Here is a 25,590-nt window from a genome sequence, read left to right as displayed (position 1 = left end):
AAACACATGCGCTTTTGGTGAATTGGATAAGCTAAATTGTCCGTTGTGTACTGTATGTGTGTGAATGAGTGTATGAGTATTTCCAAGTGATGGTTTGCAGCTGGGAGGGCATCCGCTGCGTAAAACATATGCTTGATAAGTTGGCGGTTCATTCCGCTGTGGCAACCCCTGATTAATAAAGGGACTAAGCCAAAAAGAAAATGAATGAATTAAGTGAAAGTGAAATGCTAAGTACAGTAAGGACTTTCATGGCACTAAATATGCTGCGGTATGATGTACAAATGTGCCTGATTTAAAATTACTGGTGCTTAAAATTACTGGTGCCCTGAAAGTCCTCGAATAGCCTGTGTTTTAGTGCAGTAGCCAAAGGGCTTCATCTGTGGAAGCACTATGAAATGAAACCACGCACCTGGCTTTGAGAAAAAAAAGAGATTACTTGCAGATTAGAACTGATTACTAAGAATGCATGTTTTAGAAATGGCCCCACCCTTTTCTTTTAGAGTGGTTTTATGGAATGGTTTGCTGAGATGAAGCTGATACTCCCAATCAAAGCAGTTTGCTGAATTCACATGAACAGGTGTTATGATGAAAAGAGTAGATAAGTGGATCGTTCTTTTTTTTGTTGTTGCATAAAATAGACAATAGTTCAACAAACCCCTGCTCTTTTTTTTTCTCCTTTCGGTCTTTTGCTTTTGTAGTTTTTCTATTTGGCCGACTGTAATTGAACACATACCCTTTTCCAGTTTTATTCTCCTGCCTCTTTGCTGGATTTTAGCTCTGGTGTAAGTTATAATTTAGCTGTTTCCCATGTATTTTTAGTGCCTTCACTCTACAGCATGAACTGCAGCAAATTCTGGTTAACTGTTTTCATTATTCTACTTCCTCTTTTCAACAGGAAGATGTTTTTATGTATTTAGTCTCGTCTACATTAGTCTGGCACGAGCTTTCACCATCTGGAACTCTGGATCTGTACGTTATTGAAGAGATTTTAGCCTTCAACATTTAGTACTCAATTCTGGCAACCTTTGGACATTCTCAGTATTGGAACAAATAAACAAAATACCTCCTCATATATATATATATATATAGATGAGGAGGTATTTTGTTTGTTGAGTACTAAATGTTGAAGGCTAAAATCTCTTCAATAACGTACAGATCCAGAGTTCCAGATGGTGAAAGCTTGTGCCAGACTAATGTAGACGAGACTTGTGTGTATATATATATATATATATATAAGGCAGTATTTTGTTTATTTGTCCCAATACTGAGAAATAAATGTCCAATAAATAATCTTCTCAGAATTCCCTTGTTAGGCTTTTTTGCATTATGCACTTTTCTATCAGAATTATAAGTAGGGCTAGGCGATATGGCAAAAATGCAATCTCGATAATTATTTTCCATGTTGAACGATTATGTTATGATTATGTATTTTGATATAAGTTGTAAATGCTTCCAGATTTAAAAGAGTACCACAACAATGACTGAAGCCACAAAAATTAGAGGGTCTATTAAATGGCAAAACATATGCCATTTCAGGGTCCGTAAATTCAGTACATTTCTTAATATTAACACACATTTAGATTCCCATTGCACATTTCTGCTGTGTGTTTGGCTCTTGGATCAATACAGAGTAAAAAAGTCCAGACCTTATCATTGTTATTGACATAAATTGTATTGTGATTTGATATAATATCGTTTATCGGCCCAGCCCTAATTACAAGTATGTATTTATGTATTTATTTTGTCATTAAATATGGCACTTTTGAGCTTATTTAGTCACCATTTCAAGCTTAAAACTTTTAACTTTGACATTCTTGCAATTCTGAGTTTACTTAATGCAATATTTATTTTAGTTTTAAATCATGCATTTTGCCTTCACGCTTTAATTCTAAGTTAATTTTGCATTCTCAACTTATTTCTCGCAATTCCAAACATGTTTTTTTTTTTATTCTGAATTTACAGCTTACAGTTATAGTTTACGTCTTACACTTTTTAAATTTCCATCCTGTTATTCTGACTTTTTTTCTTAGAATTGTTTACATCATGAAATAACAATTCTGAGAGAGTACTAAAAATTTTTGACCCTTTTTCTTAGTTGCAAACTTGAAATTTTGAGAAATTTGCAATGCAGAGAAGAAAAAGTTCGATCGTTTATTATTAGCATTACTTTAAATAGTTTTTAGTTAGTCTTTAGTTCAGTAGTTTGCATATATTGCAGTGTAGTGTGTGTTCTGTAGAGTTGCCCTTTGAACTAGATGCCATAGTTTTTCAATACTTTTTAATATATATATATATATATATATATATATATATATATATTTTTTTTTTTTTTGCATTTTTATCAATTTATTTATGTTTCAAATGTGACTGATTGTGCATCAATTTTGCTTGGTCTGCATCATAAGCCGAGTGGCTTGAGGTCAATTCCTTTTGATGCTTCAATTGATTCAAGCCGCGTGTTTGATAAAAAGTCTGGTGACGTTTTTGGGTTATGTGGTGCAAGACGTGGCCTTAACCTATATGACAGCCCACATGGTCTGCTTGGTTAATACAGTGAACTGAAGTATCTGACGGATGGAGTCACGAGGGGGGTTTATCTAGAATAGATGAACTGGATCAATATGGAAAAGAACCTTGATCGGTTAAATGAACACATCAGTAAGTCTGCAGAGATTCATTCAAAGGAGCAGGAATGAATGGAATGAGGCTTGAATGCTCCTTTGAGACCTGCTCAATTATGAGACGTGACACAGCAAACCCTTTTAGTCAGACCACTCTCATTCATTCACCTCCTCTGCTTGGATTTCTCTCATTCAACCCACATGCTTGTTCGCTAGATTCGTGACCATGCTCTTTCTTTCATTTAGGGATGATGCACTAAAAATAATAATTTATATATTATATTTATATAACTAAAATGTAACCATAGAACAACAACAAAAAAAAAATATTTCCTTGAAATGAAATAAATATTATGGAAAAGTGTGTAAAAAACTTAAATATGCACAAAAAGTAATTTTATTTCCATTGATTTAGCATTTTCTTTAAACTAAAACTGTATGGAAAATAATTTATTTTTATAAAAGCATAAATATCACTCAGTATTTTCTTGCAATTTTAATTATTTTATAAATAAATGCCTACCCCCCATAAAATAGTAAATAAATAAAAGCTTTAAAAACAGTATTATGTATTAATTTAATTTAATTTAATTTAATTTAATTTAATTTAATTTAATTTAATTTAATTTAATTTAATTTAATTTAATTTAATTTAATTTAATTTAATTTAATTTAATTTAATTTTAAAATATATTATCATGCCATAAAATAAACTGGAAAAAAAACATTGATGTTGCAAATAATTCTTAAATTGTTGGCATGTTTTTTTTCAAAAGTATTTCAAATTTAAGCATGCACAATTTTGTACATATTTATTGAACAGTTCTGTTATTGGTTATATGAATATATTTTGCATCCATATTTCCCACATTATACAATGACATCCACTCATTCAGAAATAAACCGCTTTTAATTGTAAAGTGCTTTAAATGTCCCATGAAGTGCTTTAAAATATGCACTTTTATTCGATTTTCAACGTAATCTAAACCGAAATACAATGAGAGAGTGGGACAAATAGCTCCTCCCCTTAAAAAAAAACAGCCAATTGTGTTTTATTTGATCACAGCTCTGCCAGCGAGAGTGATTAAGCTCAAGTGCATCAAATGAAAAGCAAATGAGAAGCATATTGAAGGGAGTGGGGCATGTCAGATACTGGAGAGCACTTGATTGGTTATGATGTGATTAGAAACTGTAGTATGAGTTGACGGGAATAAAAACGTTGGCCCATTTAGGTGAAGTGACAAACTACTTTACATGTTTATATCAATTTTATATGTTCAAATGCGAATTTTGTCACTGTTTTGGGCCACAGTAGCTTATGGATATCCTAAAAACGGATAATACTGATACTAACATCTAAAAAACTTTATTTTAATTACATGGAACCTTTAAATGGTTGAATTATAATAATATGGATTCAACAATAAACCTCATCTACTTTCTCAAAACAATTTTTTCCCCTAGTCTGTCTTGTAAGCATTTTCCATTGCATTCCCAGCATTTGTAAACATGTTCATGATCGTGATCAAGCCAATCGGGTGTCCATTCATGTGCGTGTGTGTGTGTTTTCCATAATCATGCGTGTCTGCCCTCCGAGGAAGCAGTAACAGATGGCAGACACGGCTCCTGATGCGCTTACCATAGTAGTGCTGTAAAAAGTCCAAAGAATCACACCCCGATCCCACAATCCCCTTATCAAGTAGTGTCACTTTTCACAGCCAATTTCCACCCACGGTAATATTCACTCTTCCGCTCGGCCTGTTTGTTCCTAATGCGAAATATCTGAGTCACATATACACTCGGATGAGGAGGAGAACTGATAGTCCGGGGGTTTGTTTGCTGTGTCACGTCAGTAAATGTAACCTAGAAGGGTAGCAGATGGTCAAGGGTGGAGTCAAGGGACGTTCAGCCCTCAGGTCATCATCATCATCCACACAAACATCACATGTTAAGCCCAATGACTAAGATCCATGGAAATATCTCAGTTGATTTTCTTCCGTGGTGGTTCTTGGCATGAATATGGTTTTGAGGCCTGCATTCACACATTATGTAATAGATAATAAGCTTATTACTCACAGCAGAATAACAATATGCTGAGATTGTGTACTCTAGGGTTATAAGCAAACAGCATCGACTTTGAGGTGGATGGATTTCTTTTGGTATACTACTTAGTGGTCGTGCCTTGATAGTTCCACGTTATTAAGACAACATAACTTCTCTTAGAACAGACTGTCATGAGGTCATTATAATAGTCATGCATATTTTTTTCTGATCACATTTTGGAGTGGAGAAAACTGAATTTGTCTTTAATTTTGACTAAGGTCTGTCTTTAAAAACTGAAAGAGAACTGAATCTTACCATCTTAATAAACAAAGAAAACCAATCACACGCTCTTAACAAATCTCTAGAGACAGGGCAATCAACACCAACTAGTATAATTGAGAATTAAATTTTTAAATGAACCACGGCTTCAAGAATACCAAAAGATTCCCACGCCTATCTTTTTTTGTAACTATTGTCATGAATGATTCCTCAATTTGTACAGCTTGCAAATTGAAATAAATGACAAGAAGAATGTTATAGGTGAACAAATAATACATTATATGAAAGTTATTCAGAAATTCCAGACAATTTTTTATGTATTTTAATATCAGATTTGGGTGGTGCAGTGGGTATCGCTGTCGCATCACAGCAAGAAGGTCGCTGGTTCGAGCCTCAGCTGGCGCAGTTGGCATTTCTGTGAGAAGTTAGCATGTTCTCCCTGTGATGGTGTGGGTTTCTTCCAGGTCCTCCGGTTTCCCCCACAGTCCAAAGACATGCGCTATGGGTGCAAGCTAAATAGTCCAATAGTGTGTGTTAATAAATGCGTGTATGGGTGTTTCCCAGTGATGGGTTGCAGCTGGAAGGGCATTCGTGGCATAAAACATATGCTGAATAAGTTGGCGGTTCATTCCGCTGTGGCGACCACAGATTAATAAAGGGACTAAGCCGAAAATGAAAATAATGAGTGAATATCAGATTTGATCAAGTGCTTTATACTGGACTCTAGATGTCCTTAAGACCCTACGCAGTGCATGTATCGCACGATTGGACTGTCCTGCTTTTAATGCTTATAAAACTTAAAGAATGATTCAGTAAATTCAGACAGAAAATGTTTTGGAATTTTTAATGAAATATTAATATAAGATATCTGATTTAAATAAGTTGTTTGTATGTTTTTCTATTATATTATTATATTTGGAATATTCTAAATGGTGTTTGCCAAGAAGATAGTTAATAAATCTGACATGGTATTAAATAAAATATGATTGTACATCTTGTTTTGTGCTATTACATTTGCCAATGAGGATTTGGCCTGTAAGCAATAAAACTACAGATTTGCCATACTGAAAGACCAGAATATTATAGGTGTGCTCTTTTGACCTGTCACCTAGCAAGCACAACAGCACCACATAACAACACCCTAAATTTACTTCAACCTCTCTGCAGCCACCTTGACACCAGCTTGTCTCTACGAGAATTGTCTATTTTCTTTCTTTTGTGTCTCAGCTTTGCCCCCTTTCTCTTGAAGAGCTCAAGTTTGTAAATAAACCATGTTGAAGTCTATAAAACCACCAGGGAACAAGAAACGAAATGTCTTTGCTGAGCTTGCGTTGTTTTGCTGCCTGCAGTCTGCACTGATTAAAGAAAGTCTTGGGTTATCGCTGCCATCTCATGAGCCATGTAGCAAAAGTGTAGAAGAAAGAATGCGGGGATGACGGATCGTATTTTTATCCGTTCTCACCACATCTTTGGCAGATGCGGTGGCCCTTATATGGAGTTCGGTCATGCAGGATAGGTGTGGAATGAACAGAATCCTTGCATATGGTTGCACACACTACTGTCCTGTTCCTGTTACTCTAGGCATAGCTCACATGTTGGAGAAACGGTGGGAATGTTAGGATATAAGAGACATGAGAGGAACAGATGGGAAAGGGAGTGGAAAAAGAGGTGGTATTTTGACTCTTGTTGCTTTTAGATGTCCATCGGAGTGCATTGGAATGCATAGTTTTGTTCGATATGTGATGTAATGTCAACTGGAACATGAAGTGCAGGGTATACTAAGTAGCTCCTCTCACTTTTTAAAATAGCCGGTTGTCTTGCCTATATCAAAATGATCGACCATTTTCTTTAAAAAAAACTCAAACAAAGTCAAACAAAAAGTGATTCAGGACGAGTTAATGTGTCCGTGCGCTTTGGATAAGGGGTTTAAAAAAATAAAAGATTAAATAGTAGGTCCATGGCAATCAAAGTAAGTGGAAAAAAACAACAACACTTTATACACATACAATATAGAGACAAAAATGTATTGCTTGTTCAAACTACCTATTTAAAATGAGCTGAAACAACACAATTTTTGAGATTTCATTGTGACAACTTAATTGTTTTATGTTCAAGCTATTTAAACTTGTAGAAATTAATAAATTAACGTAATTCCTTGATTGTGTGAAACCCACCAGGGCGGGCAGGGAGATATATATATATAATTGTTTTCCCACTTTTTAAGTGCTTTGGACTTATGATTTTGTCGTTTAAATAATTGCATACTTTTTAACCACTAAAGATTGTATCCTAGAGTTAGTGCCAAACAAGTTCTTGTGGTTACAGTACATGTTTATTTATTACATTTTTTTTAAAAAATGAAAATGATCAATTGTTTTGTTAAGCAAGACTCTTATTTATCGATTGGGACTGTTTACAGCCCTTTGGAGTTGCAATTTACATACTTATATATTATATTAAACTTGTATATAAATGTATATGTTTACATACTTTTAACCTCTAAAGATTGTATCCTAGAGCTAGTTCTTGTGGTTAAATTAAATATTTATTTATTACTGTTTTTTTTTTTTTTTTTAAAGGAAATGAGGTAAGGTTAGGTAAGACCTTTATTTATCGATTGGGATGGTTTACAGCCCTTTGAGGTTGCAGTTTTTTAAAAATTACATCTTGGGTAAATTATCAGGATGTCCTTTTCTAAAAGAGAAATAACTATTTAAGGCTAAACATAATACAGGACTCATAAAATTTATAAAAATTTCCTGGTAGCCTCTCAGGCAGGTGGGCACTCTTCAGTTTTTGGCAGCCCGGATTAAATTCAACTGTCCCAAAGAGAAAAGACATTATTTAAAAAATCTAAAACATTATAATGGCATTCATTATTGGGTACATATATATTTTTACTAATCATATTTTAATTCTTTTTTATTTATTTAATTGTTTTATTGTATTTATTTAATATAATAAAAAATATAAAAAAGCACTGAAATAGGCTGTATTTTTCCTCCCATTAAGATAGTTCAACGGGCAAGATGGATGAATTTTCGGTAGCTCGGCTGGAAAACATAATAGCCGTGATAATATTTTTAATAACTAATTTCTAATGACTCATTTCTTTTATAGAACACAACATTTTACTACATATTTTTCAAGATACTATAGTATTCAGCTTAAAGTGAGATTTAAAGGCTTAACTAGGTTTATTAGGTTAACTAGGCAAGTTTGTGTAATTAGGCAAGTCATTGTATAATGATGGTTTGTTCTATAGACAATCAAAAAAAAATTGCTTAAGCAGGCTATTAATATTGACCTTAAAATGGTCAACCTTTTATTCTAGCCAAAATAAAATAAATAAGACTTTCTCCAGAAGAAAAAAGTATAAGAATATAATATTTGCTCTGTTAAACATCATTTGAGGAAATATTTGAAAAAGAAAATAAAATCACCGGAGGGCAAATAATTGTGTACTAACATCCAAGAAACTTACCAAAATTGTTTTATTTTCAGGAGGACATTTAAGGGACCAAGACGTGGAAGAATGAAATATTTAGGTGTGTGTGTTTAGGGTTTTTCTTTGCTCCCGGGTCCTGTGTTTGTCTGCTAGAGGCGATTTAGAATGAGCAGGATAGCCTTGTCCACTACTATGTCTCGAAACCCCACTGACTGTGCAGATGGCCCCTCTGACATGCTCCATTAAGATTAAGCTGTTGTGATCAGCTCCATTCTTCCTGCCAGTCAGCAGGAGATCCGCCCACCATCAAGGTGTTTATAGTTACAGCTTTATCTGTACTGTATATGGACAACTCCATCAGAACCTAGAAACTGCTCTACTGTAAATGATGTGTGTGGTGGTTATGGGATATTAGGCCTTAATCGGGCAAAGGGTTACATTTTATTTCTATAATTGGGGGTTAAATTGCACTATTTTCTGGACCATTAAGTTTTTTTCTTTCATCTTTTTGCTATTCTTTAGTATTTATTCATTTAAATGAAACAAAGAGGTTTGCATTTTAGCATTTATATATATATATATATATATATATATATATTTTTTTTTTTTGTATTTATTTTATTTATATTTATAGTGTTTGTATTTATTTTTACTTATTTGTTTTTATTTTATTTTTAGTATTTATTTTATTTTATTATTTTATTTGTTTTATTTATTTTATTTAATTATTTTAATTGTTTTATTTATTTTATTTATATTTATTTTTTATTATTATTTAGATCATTTAAATAATAAATACTGTATTTTTTATTTTATTTATTTTTAATATATAGTTATGTTTATTTAATTTAATTTGTATATATTTTATTTTATTCTATTCTATTTATTATATTTATATAACTTTAATCTCATTCCGACCTCATTTATTTCTTTTATTTTATTTGAATAATTTTTTAGTTTATTTTAATAATCAGCATTTTATACTTACATTTTAATACAATTTTAAATATTTAATTAAAGTGTATCAACCAATGAAATTGTCCAACAGTTTGTTCTTGCTTTATCAATTCACTCATAATCCAGAACAACATGTAACATTTTTTGTAGTGTGCTATCTCTTTTAATCTGCTTTGCTCTAATTGAAAATGTCTGTTTTCAAATGATTATTGCCGTCCGATTACACCCTCCCTTATTCACATCTGCCTAATTACATAATCGCGTTCAGTTGTCTGGCTTTGCCTCCCTTCGAGGGCTTCATGACACAGCAAGTCTTGGTTGCCATGGCAGCCTTGCAATAGCGAGAGGCACAGTTCTCAATGATCCCTTTCAACCAGACATTTCCTTTCCTAAAATCCATGCATGCCAACTTTTGTCTTTCCTTTTTAGTTTGTTTTTTACCACAAATATTCATTTCATTTTGCATACTGTAATATAAGGATGCGTAATGTCTCTTTTATTGTGCTCATAGTTGTTTTGAGGAATGACTCTTTGCTTGCTAGTTTGTTTTTAACCACAAATATTCATGTTTATTTTACATAATGTAATATTAGGATTTCTACAGTGTCTTTTAGAGTGCTCATGGTTATTATTAGCAACTACTCTTTACTTGTTAGTTTGTTTTTAACCACAAATATTTATTTTTAATTTACATATTGTAATATTAGGATGTAATGTCTCTTTTAATGTGCTCATAAATGTTTATAGGAACTACTCTTTGTTTATTAGTTGGTTTTTAACCATTAATATTAATTTAAATTTTTCATACTGTAATATCAGGAGGTTTAATTGCTCTTTTATTGTGCTCATAGTTGTTTTTAGAAACTACGCATTGCTTATTAGATGGTTTTTAACCACAAATATTTATTTTTTATTTTACATACTATAGTATTAGGATTTTTAAAATATCTTTTATTGTGCTCATAGTTGTTTTTAGAAACTACTCTTTGCTTGGTAGTTTGTTTTTAACCCAAATATACATTTGATTTAACATACTGTAATATTCGTTTTTTTTTAATGTCTCTTTTATTCTGCGCATATTGTTTTTATGAACTACACTTTCCTAATTAGTTTGTTATTAACCACAAAGATTTGTTTTTATTTTATATACTGCAATATTAGGATTTTTAATATCTCTATTAGGGTGTTCATAGTTCATTCATTCATTCATTTTTTTGTCGGCTTAGTCCCTTTATTAATCTGGGGTCGCCACAGCGGAATGAACCGCCATTTTATCCAGAATTTGTTTTACGCAGCGGATGCCCTTCCAGCCACAACCCATCTCTGGGAAACGGTGTTCATAGTTGTTTTTAAGAATTGCTCATTGCTTATTAGTTTGTTTTTAATCACAAATATTCACTTTGTTTTGCATACAGTAAAACTAGTTTTTTAATGTCTCCTTTCATGTGCTCATAGTTGTTTTTAGGAATGACTCTTTGCTTATTAGTTTGTTTTTATCCCAAATATTCATTTTTATTTTACATTATGTAATATTATGATGTGTAATGTCTCTTTTACTGTGCTCATAGTTGTTTTTAGGAACTACACTTTCCTTGTTAGTTTATTTTTAGCCACAAGTATTAATTTTTATTTTAAATACTGTAACATGATATTTTTTTTGTCTCTTTTAGTGTGTTCATAGTTGTTTTTAAGGAACTACTCTTGCTTATTAGTTTGTTTTAACCACAAATATTTGTTTTTATTTGACATATTTTAATGTTAGGATGTTTAATGCTTCTTTTATTGTGCTCATAGTTGTTTTTAGGCACTATGCTTTCCTTATTAGTTGGTTTTTAACCATAAATATATTTATTTTTATATGACATACTGCAATATTAAGATGTGTAATGTCTCTTTTAGTGTTCTCATAGTTGTTTTTAGGAACTATACTCTTCAAAATACAAGAAGAACCAAAAAGGGGTTTTCACAGTGATGACATAGAAAAATGTATTTGTGTTCCTTCCCCCCCAAAAAAACTATGTGAAAAATTCTTAAGAGAATTTTTTTGTAGTGTGAAGAGCCATTTTTCTACTGTAAAATATGTATAATGTCAGACATATTAGGAGTAAATATGAGGTAGACTTTTATACAGTTTATGTGCGACTATTACAGATGGCCTAAAGTCTGTGCTGATGTTCTCAGACTCGATGCAGGAGACGAGCTCTAATTGGTACGGCAGGACTGAATGACGGCCTGTATTGTGAGGATGACCTGCAGAGTCTGACTGTGCTACGGTTTTGAGAAGAGTCGATCGGGGACACAACAGGAGGCTAAAACATAGACATGAGAAGCAGAGCTAATTAGACAGGTCTAGACTTAAAGGGGTCATATCAGGAAAAAATGGGATTTTTCCTTTCCAGTTTGATGTGCTTTGTAGACATACTCTGACTGCTTATTTTTCCAAAGAACCATCCAATTTATTAGATTTTTGAGAAGGAGAGTCTACAGATTAAAGTTATTTCACCCGAAAATGTACTCTGTTATCGATTACTTACCCTCCTGTTGATCCAATCTGTGACCTTTGTTCATCTTCAACACAAATTAAGATATTTTGGATGAAGAGCCCTCGAGAGCCCTCTCATCTTACATACACACAACATCCAAAACTCTTTGCAACAGATTATGGTGTGTGTTTACCTTTAGGCAATACAATGCTTGTGTGTTGTGCTGCCTCTAATGGCAATATACTCTGTAAAAATGTTTTCCCAACACAAACTGATTAAGTTAACTTAATTGCGTTTTACAAATTTCAGTCAATTGAGCATAAAAAACTGCTGTTAGTAATAATAATGAACCCTCGCACAACTTTTTGCAAAGTGTTTTGGTTCCATATCTAGATATATTCATTTATGTCCATCCTTATATATCCATCCATATATATCCATCCATATCCTTATATATGCATCCATATCTCCATATATATCCATCCATATCCATATATATGCATCCATATCTACATATATCCATCCATATCTACATATAGATCCATCCATATCCATAAATATATGCATCCATATCTACATATATATCCATCCATATCCATATATATGCATCCATATCTACATGTATCCATCCATATCTACATATATATACATCCATATCCATTTATATGCATCCATATCTACATATATCCATCCATATCCATATATATCCATCCATATCCATATATATGCATCCATATCTACATATATATATATATACATCCATATCCATATATATGCATCCATATCTACATATATATCCATCCATATCCATATATATGCATCCATATCTTCATATATATCCATCCATATCCATATATATGCATCCATTTCTACATATATATCCATCCATATACATATATATGCATCCATATCTTCATATATATCCATCCATATCCATATATATGCATCCATATCTACATAGATCCATCCATATCTATATAAATGCATCCATATCTACATATATATATACATCCATATCCATTTATATGCATCCATATCTACATATATCCATCCATATCCATATATATCCATCCATATCCATATATATGCATCCATATCTACATATATATCCATCCATATCCATATATATGCATCCATATCTTCATATATATCCATCCATATCCATATATATGCATCCATATCTACATAGATCCATCCATATCCATATATATGCATCCATATCTACATAGATCCATCCATATCCATATATATGCATCCATATTTACATACATCCTTCCATTTCCATATATATGCATCCATATCTACATATATCTATCCATATCCATATCCATCCATCCATCCATCCATCCATCCATCCATCCATCCATCCATCCATCCAATTTTGATAGTAGGCTTGATTAAAATCTTATTTCTAGCATTTTACATTATTGGTTTCGTGTTTCCTGCTGTAGAGATTTAAAGCCAAAGCATCCATATCTACATATATCCACCCATATCCATATATATCCACCCATATCCATATCCATCCATCCATCCATCCATCCATCCATCCATCCATCCAATTTTGATAGTAGGCTTGATTAAAATCTTATTTTTAGCATTTCCATTATTGGTTTCGTGTTTCCTGCTGTAGAAGTTTAAAGCTAATTGAAGTATTTTGTATCTTTTTATTTTTGTAATAGATTTCTGTAAACCTCATTGTCCTATTTTGCTTGTCAGATCTTTAATAATATTTTAGACTACAGATCAGGCTATAGTTCTTATTAATTAATGACTATAGATCTGATTAATTATAGTACAGAGTTCCTCTTCATTTCGACATTATCCTGGACATTATAATGAGCATGTGATTCATGTATCATTGAACAGAAAATGCATATAGACTTCACTTCCATTTGATTTTTTCCTCGAAATTACATTTTGAGTCTATAGCCTATTAATAAACTCTACTCAGACAACCATGGAAATCATTGAGGGGCTCTTTTTTTGTAATTATGTTTATTTTCAAGCTATTCACACACTGGAAATAAAATAGTTTAATACATTTAAATTCTAGCATGAACTTTTAGCCCCTTTGAGATAATAATGTATTATATTACTACATATAATATGATAATTGAATTTAAAAGTACATAATGAAACCTAGAACAGTGTTTCCTGCAGAAAAGCAATACAATGCTAGAAACACAGTTAAATACTGTACAAAATAATAATATAACAGTAGGATATTGTATTTGGTAATTACAGTACTAAACTGTAAATATTATTCATGTTTCTTTTCAAGCTGTTCACAAATTGTCAATAAAAGTGTTTAATACATTGAAATTGTAGCATGAACTTTAGCCTCTTTAAGCTTTGTGCTGCTATAGTTAGATGCGAGAGTCAGACTGTTGCAGACATACTGGAGACGATCTGTGAACTTCAGGTTCATCTCTGTCACCTGATACCTCTGGCTCTGCGCGCTGTTGGTTTGCCGTTGGGTTTCCTCATTAGTCTGGGCGCACACAGAGAATGGAAATCAATTAATTAATGTGCTCGCTATGATTTATTCATGATTTCGATCCATCGTGAGGAATCGCCTCACCAGGTAGGAAAGAGCTCAGCAGGCTTTATGGCGAAAGCAGGACAAATGATGGAAAAACACCACAGTTTAGCTCTAGTCCTTTGTGCATCTGAGCCTGAAATTATATCATGTTATATTAAATTCTGCCATTTTTGTAAACTGGAGCTCATATGTGTTGATCATTTGTGCAGATTATACATTGATTACAAAGATAACTTTCTGCGATCATCAATCAGATTGACCAATCGAATGCTAACTTGTGCCTCAATGGAATCGTTTCTTTTCAAAGTATATATATTTTTAATAATGTTCACAGATAATGTGTTCATAAGATCTTCCATGAATGTGCCTATAGGAAAGTAACAGCTAATGTGCTAAATTTGCAATGTTTTTCAGTACATTGAACAGTAAAAATAGATAAATGAATAATATTTATTTATTTTTATTTAAGTTATTTTTTATAAACCTGAACTTATCTTGACAAACTATGTATAATATGCATATATTACCTATAAAGTGTGAATTTCTATCCATATATATCCGTTCATTTACACATATATATATATCCATTCATCCCTCCATATATATATATATATATATATATATATATATATATATATATATATATAATATATATATATATATATATATATATATATATATATATATATATATATATATGTGTATATATATATATATATATATATGGAGGGATGAATATATATAAATATAGCTATACATAGCCATCCATATCCATATATATTCATCAATATCCAAATATATATATATATATATCAATCCAAATCCATATATATCCATCCATATATATCCATTCATATCCATATATGTACATCCATATCTATATATTTCCATCCATGTCTATATATATATATATATATGCATGCATCCATCCATCCATCCAAATTCATATAAATCCATCCATAAATATGCATCCCTATCCATATACATCCATCCATATATATGCATTCATATCCAAATATATCCATCCATATATCACCATCCAGCTTGGTTCCTTATTTATCAGGGGTTTTCACATTGAAATGGACCGCCAACTACTCTTGCATATGTTTTAAACAGCTTATGCCCTTCTAGCCACAATCCAGTACTGGGAAACAAGACAACATAATACAAAACATCCTTGCTTTTCTGTGAGTCAAATATATCTAGACCTCTTTTGAAAGCCACTGAAGTATAACATTTATTCAGGATATTTCAGATCAGATGAAACATGTTTCTTGACCACACTGGATCCTCTTTGCATGCCATGAAATTTTGAAGGTGTGGCTTTCGCATTTTTTTTGTGTGGGATTCTTGTTCTCTGGAACGTGTTAGTTGAAGGCAGAGCAAAGTGTTGTGACAGACTGAATGAGTCTGTGCTCATTGGCCGAGCAGGTCTTTTTTTTTTTGCAGACCAACCAACATAGATGGAATGCAGGAGGGTCATTAAAGGTCAGAGGTCGCACATGCTGTTGATTACAGCCTCTCTGTATCCTTGAGATTTCCCATTGCTTCTCATCATATCCTTTAGTTTTGCTTCATTTTGAGTCTTCTTCTGAAGACTGGGTTTCTGCTAAGTATCCCATCACAGTTGAAATATCCGGCGTATTCCTCTGCAGTCTTTTTTTCCCCTCTCCACAGCATTCTGTGGTTTGGCATTCTCCTGAAAACATTCCATCTGTGGGGGCTGGACCGGGAAAATCTGAACCTTCTAGTGAGAAAAAAAAAAAAACAAACACGTGGAGGAAAGTGGGAGGGATGAAAAAAGGCCCTGTTAGCTTATGCTAAAACTTATGATGAAATGAATGGGTATGCTAACGAATAACTTGATGGTATAAATGAAAGAGAATAAAAGCTGTCCTTGCCTTCAAATTTGCCATTCCAGTTAAGTCACATTATGCTTCTTTATATACTGTAGCAGGTTGTACCATAGATTGCGTTAAAGCAAGCAGCTTCATAGTATAGTGTTGTTGTGATTTATTGTTTTTATAGTATTATTACAGTATTATTAGTATTATTAATCTGGAAATTCATTTAATATATTTATATCAGACACATTTCTTTTTGTTTGCATGTTTTGTTGTTTTTAAAAACTAAATAAAGGTTTCAAAACTCAGAAAATGTTGTAGTCTGCTTCCAGTTGTTACAACTGTTAGTAAGTTTTTTATAATGTATTGTTTTTATAACATTTGCTACACTCTCAAATATAAAGGTACGCAAGCTGTCACTGGTCTGGTACCTTTTTTAAAGGTACACATTTGTACTAAAAGGGTCCATATTGGTACCTTAAAAGTATATAATAGTACCTAAACATTTTAAGAGGTACACTTTTGTACTTTTTAGGTACTAATATGTACCCTTGAGGTAGTAATATGGACCTTTAAGGTACAAATTTGTACCTACCACCCCAGTGACAGCTTGCGTACCTTGTATGCAATGTATTTTTATGATAATTAAAATTAAGAGTATAGAATGAAAGCAGTAATTAAAGTATTTTCTGCATAAAATGTTAGAATTATAATGCTGTAGAAACACAGTTTAATTCTGTAAAAATGCAATTTTTATTCTGACTAAAACTCAACATAAGAAATGAGCTAGAGAGCATATCCATGATAAGAAGTTATTATTAAACATAAAGCAAGATATTCTTATTGTTTGTGTGCGTGTGTGTGCGCCAGTAGTTTTGTGGCGTAAAAATGGTATTTATAGCTGGCAGGTCAAAATTTTATCTAAATTTGTACAGCCTTTATATTAATATAACACAGTAAGTGTGAGTCAGTGTTAGTAAGTAAATAAAAGCAAGCAAGTATAAGAAAGTAAGTATAAGTAATGTGTATTTAAATAGCACATTTATCATGGCCATACAGTATGTATGGCCATATACCCAATTATGAGGGTGGTCTCTCCACACTACCTTTACATAAGAAAAATAATACATATATTTTTTCCTATTATTGGAACCACTTTAGAAAAAGTCTCCAAATGTCAAGATAAAAAAGCAACAACAGCATTGATTATTATTTTTTTTTTCTGCTGTTAAAGTGATGTTTGGGTCACTTTTGACCCGAAAGTCAAAAGAAGGGTTAAAGCGTATTGTCCCAGTTACTCCTTTTGTACTTCTTTCTGCTTTTGATGGTTTAGGTCAGGGGTCACCAAACTTGTTCCTGAAGGGCTGGTGTCCTGCAGATTTTACCTCCAACCCTAATCAAACACACTTGAACAAGCTAATCAACGTCTTACTAGGTATACTTGAAACACCCAGGCAGGTGTGTTGGGGCAAGTTGGAGCTAAACCCTGGAGGGACACTGGCCCTCCAGGACCGAGATTGGTGACCCCTGGTTTAGGTGTTCATGTACAGCCAGGTATATCTCAGCAGTTTCTTATTTTAGCAGTAGAATCAATCCCCTGTGGTGGTCTTGTCCTGCTCAGGCCTTTTTTTCCACCATGGTCTGTTCTTTTAAGCAGTTGTGAGTGTTTTGCCCAAGGCTGACCGATAGCATTGTGGGAGTCCTCATCACTCTTAGGCTCCACCCTCAGGCGATATTGTAGCAGTAGGTCTTCTGCGCAACTGTCAGTGCTATGTGTGTGTTCTGTGCGGTCAGTCTTGTGTGGGACCCTCAAGCCTGGAAAAGAGAAGTGCAAACACTGGCATCAGCAGTAAAAGTTTATACTGACATGAAAGAGCAAAAAACCCGCAGGTAGAAATATAATCTTACTAGTGGTTAAGATATGCACTTTTGAGTGGCTATTCATGCATAGCTATATTGGCCAATAATTTGTAGTATGTGTTAGAATTAGACGAACCCAAAGACGAATAAGATGGAGTTAGACCACGATTAGAGAGATTGTATTTTTTACGGAGGTTGTGTCTTTTTGGAGTAAACAAGAAACTCATGATGTTGTTTTATAAAGCAGTACTTGAAAGCATTGTTAGATATGGTATCACAGTGTGGTTTGGCAACCTATCTGTTCAGTGTAAATCTAAACTGATGCATCTCCTAAAGACGGCATGGAAAATTGTTGGGCACGATGAATATTTTAATCCTCAAGTTTTATATGAGAACTGTGTCCTCAATCAGGTGGAAAGGATTGTGAATGATCCTACTCATTTTTTGTTTCCACATTACGAACTGCTTCCCTCGGGTAGGAGATATAGAGTCCCAAAGTGTAGGTTAAACCATTATAAGAAGTCCTTTGTACCTGTTCCAATGGGTTTATTTAACAAGAGTCTATCTTAATTAGCATTATAAATTTTGTTACTGCTGTATTTTGTATTGCTTTTATTGCTTGTTTTTAGTGAAGGTCGGCAGCAATATGGCGATGCCCATAACAAATTTCCTGTCAAGGACAATAAAGTTGTTACTAATAAAATCTACTAGACTTATAAAGACAATAGGGATATACTTTTTTTTTTTTTTAGGTATATGATGGTAACTGCCTTTTTTAAAGTACAATGATGTGTTGATGATTACAACCATAAAGTTTTTGTCAAGTTTTTTTTTTTTTTTTTTTTTTTAACTGAGATGTTCATATAGTACAAAAAATCACCATATAGTCCATATTGCAGATACCACATGCAGTTGAAGTCAAAATTATTCGCTCTCCTGTGAATTTTTTTCAAATATTTCCTAAATAATGTTTAACAGAGCAAGGATTTTTTTCACTGTATTTCCTATAATATTTTTTCTTCTGGAGAAAGTCTTATTTGTTTTATTTCGACTAGAATAAAAGCAATTAATTTTTTTAAAAACTATTTAATGTCAATATAAAAAGCCCTCTTAAGCAATATTTTATTTTGATTGTCCACAGAACAAACCATCGTTATACAATAACTTGCCTAATTACCCTAACTTAACCTAGTCAACATAGTTAAGCCTTTAAATGTCACTTTAAGCTGAATACTAGTATCTTAAAATATCTAGTAAAATATTATGTACTGTCATCCTGGCAAAGATAGAAGAAATCAGTTAAACAAAAATTAGGGACCAAATACAGGGTGGCTAATATTTCTGACTTCAACTGTATAAAGTTTTTGAGTCAAGTTTTTGATTTTTAAAAACAGAAGTGTTCATGTACAACAGATCACCATAAACATATGTTTCCCAATTTGAGCTTAGGTTTTGAGATTAGTTGATCAACATGAAGTTAAAAACCTAACTGACTATCAAATCGAATCAAATCGGATGCATCATTGATGGCCTGAAGGAACAAAACGTGAGTGGAATTTTACATTTACATCAAAAGTTTTTTTTTATGTAAATTGTAATATGTGTTAGACCACTAATAGACTTATAAATCAAACTACACCAATGGAAAATGTTTTGGCTATATGATGGTAAGCCTGCGTTTTTAAATGCAGTACAATTATGTGTTTGATTACTACAGCCAAAGTTTTTGAGTCAAGTTTTTTTTTTTTTTATACTGAAGTGTTCATACACAACAGATACCCATAAAGTCCAAAAGTGGTAAGAAGGTAGCTGATACCACATATTTGCTTGCTCTAAAACAGGGGTCACCAAACTTGCTCCTGGAGGGCCGGTGTCCTGCAGATTTTAGCTCCAACTCTTATCAAACACACCTGAATAAGCTAATCAAGGTCTTACCAGGTATTCTTGAAACAATCAAGCAGGTGTGTTGAGGCAAGTTGGAGCTAAACCCTGCAGGGACCTCCAGGACCGTGATTGGTGACCCCTGCTCTAAAAGATAATTAAGTTCTGCTTCTGTGCTAAAACCCTAAATTGAGCTTAAGTTAGGGGATTAATTGATCAATATGTATATGTAAAACATAAATGACCATCAAATCACATGCATCTTTGATGACCTGAGTGTACCAAGAAATGGTCAAGTTTACATTTACATCAAACACTTTCACATGAATTGCATTTAAATTTAGTCATATAGCAGACGCTTTTGTCCAAAGTGACTTACAATTGAGGAGGCATTCAGTGATTCAACAAGAAGCAATACACACAAGAAGTGCTAATTATGAAATATTTTTGTTTGTTTGTTTTTTTAAGATAGATTGTTTCTACAAGTGGTTTGTCAAGCCCACTCATCTGTGTGAAGCACAAATGCATAAATGCACAATATTTTTTTGTGTGCAATGTTTGTTTTTCTAAAAAAAAAAAAAATTAAGGACGTCTCTTAACACCAAACCACAAGAAAACTGTCTCAAATCATGGTTCGGTGTGTGTTTCAGAGTAAAACACAGGGTGTCTTTGTGTTTTGGAGTTTAAAGTCTGCAGGAAATGTCAATCCCTGTGCCTTTTAGGGTGGAGAGATTAGCTTGAAGGGCATGTAGGAGTTGAGATTAGAGACGGGACTAGACAAGGGCGAACCTTTTCAGCAGAAAAAGATGTGATGTGGTGTGTGAGGCGATATGGAGTGGAAATGAAAGACACCGTGGATATATTCAGTTGCAAAAGCCGCTATCAACATGTGTGAGGGGAAATCCAAACCACTGCGTAGTCCGAGAAATGGTTTGTTGATATTGCTATCGACCTGATGTTTGTGTCTGATTGCTGTCTGCTTTGCTTTATAGGCCTGCGGGTCATGTTCAGACGTAACTCTGTAACTCTTGGGTTTCATTTGATTGCCCTTTTAATGTAATCTCTTCATATCAGACACGTTCAAAAGCCTAATGGTAACTTTATATAGTTGAAGGCTTGTTCTAAGAGCGTTAGGTCACTTCGTTGTGGAGGCCATGTTTGCTGTCTGGAAAAATTGGAATAGTATATAAAGAAAGTAGATGACCAACCTGATTACCTGATTTAACTGATCCCTGTTTTGTCCTGTCAAAGGTTTGCATTTTATATATATATACATTTTATATATATATATATATATATATATATATATATATATATATATATATATATATATAGCGGATATATATACATACATATGTACATAAATACATATATGCATATATTGAAATTTTACAATAATGCCATGCAATTATGAGCAAAGCTAATACTCTTTTTCATGCACAAATGTGTAATCTTTTTTCCGTTGTTTCTATCACTCTCTCTTTCCAAACGCACACAGAAATAACAGGAGCTAGAAGAGGCTGATGAATAATGTAGAGTCTTGTCTCTGTGGTGCCATTACAAACTGCTGAGAGTATAAAGGCAGTATTTACAGAGTAATAGAAGAGTCAGTGTCTCTTTCTGTAAATGTGTGTTTATTTCAAAGCTCCTTACTAAAGACCATAACTCACATTTTCATTACTATTACTTTATTTTTGTGTCTGTGTATTATTGTGAAGTGGGGTTCAAATGTGTTTTTCTGTGCAAATAAAATCCCATTTTCAAAGAAATACCACAAAAATATGCACACACACATATATATATATGGGCTGCACGGTGGCGCAGTGAGTAGCACGTTCGCCTCACAGCAAGAAGGTCGCTGGTTCAAGTCAGTTGGCGTTTCTTTGTGGAGTTTGCGTGTTTTCCCCCTGTTGGTGTGGGTTTCCTCCGGGTGCTCCGGTTTCCTCCACAGTCTAAAGACATGTGCTATACTGTAGGTGAATAGGGTAGGCTAAATTGTCTGTATTGTATGTGTGAATGTTGAATGTTTCCCAGAGATGGGTTGCAACTAGATGGGCATCCGCTGTGTAAAACAAATGATGGAAAAGTTGGCGGTTCATTCCACTGTGGCGACCCCAGATTAATAAAGGAACAAAGATGAAAAGAGCAATCAGTTTTATTAGATGTTTATGTCTTGTTTTGTCTGTTTGTCTGTTTGTTTGTTCATTCATTCGTTTTTTGTGCTTTTTTGCATTTTGTTTTGCATTTTTGTTTTGTATTTATTAACTTAGATTTAGTATTTTGTTTGATTTATTTTTATTTAATTTGTTCGTTTTTATTTATTGAAATAAAGCAATATTTGTTTGAAAATTTTTTTTTTATAATTGACTTTAATAGTTTTTATTTATATCTTAATTATTTTTAGTCATGGTCATTATCAAAATTGTTTATATTTATTTATGTTTATTTATTTTTTTGTTTAGTTTTCTGTCATTATTTGCTTGTTTTGTTATTTTTTATATTTGTTTTATTCAAAGATTTTTATTTTATTAGTTCAAACGTATTTATTTCTTAGTTTTAAATTAAGTGTTTGTTTATTATTTATGTGTTTTATTTTTATTTTTTGCTTGTTTCATCATTTATTTTAGAATTTGTACTTTTAAAAGGGTTTTAGCTGTGTTTAATTGATTAGTTTTATTATTTAATTTTTTATTCATTTTTATTTTATTTAATTAGTTCAAACTTGTTTATTTAATAGTTTTTAAATGTTTATTATATAAGCATTTTTATTTATTTATTTTATTTTTGCTTGTTTCATTATTTTAGGTGTTGTACTTTTAAAACGGTTTTTCAGATGTATATTTATTTTTATTATTTTTTTTAATTACTTTTTTATTTTATTTAAATATTTTTTTATTTAAATTAAATGTTTATTATTTATGTGTATTTTTTAATTATTTTTTTGTTTGTTTTATTAATTATTTTAGGTGTTGTACTTTTTAAAAGGGATTTTCAGCTGTATTTAATTTTATTCATATGAATATTATTATTATTATTATTTTTTATTTTTTATTTTAATTAATTTTAATTATTTATTCATTAGTTTTTTAAATGATTATTTATACAATATACATTTTTATTTATTCATGTTTTGTTTGCATTTAATCATCATCATCTGTTTGCCAGTAACATTTTCATGCATTGCCAAAAAAAAGTGACTCCTAACGCCTGTTGACGCCAGCAAACATCTTTATGACTCTTCTTAAATTCATGCCCTCTGGCCTCTCTTCTTTGTTCTTGTGTTGTTGATGTAAAGTGTGTGTTTGCTGGACGGATGGCCTGAAAGCGTGTCCTCTGGGACCTGTTGTTTGGTGTGTTTGGAGAGCGTGGTTTGTGTTTACTCCGGCTCTCCTGAGAGCTGCTCCAGGTGGAAGTAATAGCCGGCTGTCTTTAGAGCTGTAAAACGCACTCAAACCCCCAGAGATTCAGTGGCGGAGTAGATTCTCACAGCTGAACTAGTGTTTTTAAAATCTCTGGAGAAGTCATACAAGGTTTTGGCGAATTATTATTGGTATACCAGGTTTTGGAGAATTATTTGTATGATTATTATTAGTATTATTATTACTCTCAATTATTAGTATGATTATAATGTTATTATTTTATTCTAGATGTTTGTGTGTGGCTATGAGCTGTTTTGAATTTACTTTATTGTTTTTTTATTGTTTTATTTGTGTCTGTATTTTACTAGTTAATTTATACATTTTTTGTATTTAATTAATTTACTTTTGTTTAAGGATTTATTAAGTAGTTAGTTCAATTATTTGCTCATTCATTTGTTTATGTGTTCATTTGTTTTTTTTTTATTATTTTAAATAATTTATTCATTCATTTTTCTTCGACTTATTCCCTTATTTATCAGGGGTCGCCACAGCAGAACGAACCGCCAACTATTCCAGCATATGTTTTACATAGCGGATGCCCTTCCAGCCCCAAACCAGTACTGGGATTTTTTTTTTAATAATTTCATTTATAATTTCATTTATAATTTCATAATAAATTCATAATTTTTTATTTACATTTGTCTTATTAGTTTGTTTTTATTTGATTTTGTATTTATTTATTTTTTTACTTTGAGTTATTTTTCGATATTTGTGATTTATTAATACGATCATTTTCATTTGTTAAATTTTTATATTTAATTTTATTGTATTTAATTACTCATTTCTATCAGTTTTTTACTTTTTGTAATGCGTGTGTCTGTTTTGTAATACATTTGTTTATTTATTTTTGTATTCATATGTTTATTAAATTATTTTTGAGGGTATTTGTTATTTAAATTAGTTTTTATTTGCTAAAAATTTTATTATTATTTAATTTTTGAAAAACTTTTGTTTCTGTTTATGTCAATTTTAGTTTTTATTTTAATTTTTAGTTTAAAAAAAGTTTTAAAAATAATTGTAATATGTCTGTCATCGTCTCTTTTTTAAGATTATACCCGATTTTCCTATACAGCCAGAATGTTAGCACTGCTAGTTACAAAACAACATTTACACGACACGTTCTTGGTCTCTATTTATTTGTGCATATTATTTTGTTTTTACAAAATTTTAGGTTAAAATAAGTTTTAAAAATTGTTACAATTACCCTTATTACAATATGTTTATCATCGTTGTCTTTTTTTTAAGATTACCTCTGATTTCTCTATACAGCCAGAATTTTAGCACTGAAAAAATATATAAGATTCATTGGATTCACATTTTTTAAGGTAAGTGATTATAAACAATTTATTTGGGCTGAATTTACACAAACAATTTAGGTTGACCACTACTAAATTTAATTTGTTTGTTTAAATTCAGCCCATATTAATTGTTAGCAATCACTTACCTTAAAATTATTAATTATTAAAAGTAAATCCAATGAAAAGTAAAATTGAGTAAATCCAGTGAGTCATTGTTTTTCATTGTAGTCTGTTACAAAGCAACATTATTGACACATTCTTCACCTTGCATCCGCTTGTTTGATCTGCAGCATCTCCAGATGACCATTCAGGCCCTCCAGGACGAGCTGCGGATCCAGCGGGACCTCAACCAGCTCTTCCAGCAGGACCCCAGCGCTCGTCCCGGCGAGCCTCTCACCGCCGAACTGACCGAGGAGAACTTCCAGCGTCTGCACGGCGAGCACGAGCGTCAGGCCAAAGAGTTGTTTCTCCTGAGGAAGACTCTGGAGGAGATGGAGCTGCGCATCGACACCCAGAAGCAGACGCTCAGCGCTCGGGACGAGTCCATCAAGAAGCTGCTGGAGATGCTGCAGAGTAAAGGGCTGTCGGCCAAGGCCAGCGAGGAGGACCACGAGCGCACCCGGAGGCTGGCCGATGCTGAAATGCACATCCACCATCTGGAGAGTCTACTAGAGCAGAGGGACAAAGAGATGGGGCTGCTGAGAGAGGTAAGAGGAAACCTGCACACAATGCTTAGGCAACCTAATTTGTTTGTTAAAATTCAGCCCATATAAATTTAGTAAAAGCATTACCCACTCTTTTTAAAATTGTCTTTTTGTTACTCAATTTTTGCAGTTTGCCTCTGAATTTTGAGTTTACATTTGCCAATTTTGATGCATTTTGTCCTTAATTTTTTTTCTCCCTCACATTTCA

At 32.5% G+C, this 25,590-nt stretch overlaps 1 protein-coding gene across 4 annotated transcripts in view; it reads left to right on the top strand.

Annotated features, from left to right (window-relative positions):
* The window catches only part of erc1b (ELKS/RAB6-interacting/CAST family member 1b), a 321,625-nt gene that overhangs the window by 21,765 nt on the left and 274,270 nt on the right, over positions 1-25,590 (top strand). For all 4 annotated transcript variants that reach the window (XM_056456008.1, XM_056456007.1, XM_056456006.1 and 1 more), the window contains exon 3: positions 24,969-25,385. In XM_056456008.1, the coding sequence (XP_056311983.1) occupies positions 24,969-25,385 (417 nt within the window). The remainder of the gene's footprint in view (positions 1-24,968; positions 25,386-25,590) is intronic.

Source organism: Danio aesculapii, chromosome 4 (assembly GCF_903798145.1).
Source record: "Danio aesculapii chromosome 4, fDanAes4.1, whole genome shotgun sequence".
NCBI classification, from domain to species: Eukaryota; Metazoa; Chordata; class Actinopteri; order Cypriniformes; family Danionidae; genus Danio; species Danio aesculapii.
The sequence above is the reverse complement of the archived record's forward strand: the minus strand, read 5'-3'. Positions and strand labels throughout refer to the sequence as shown.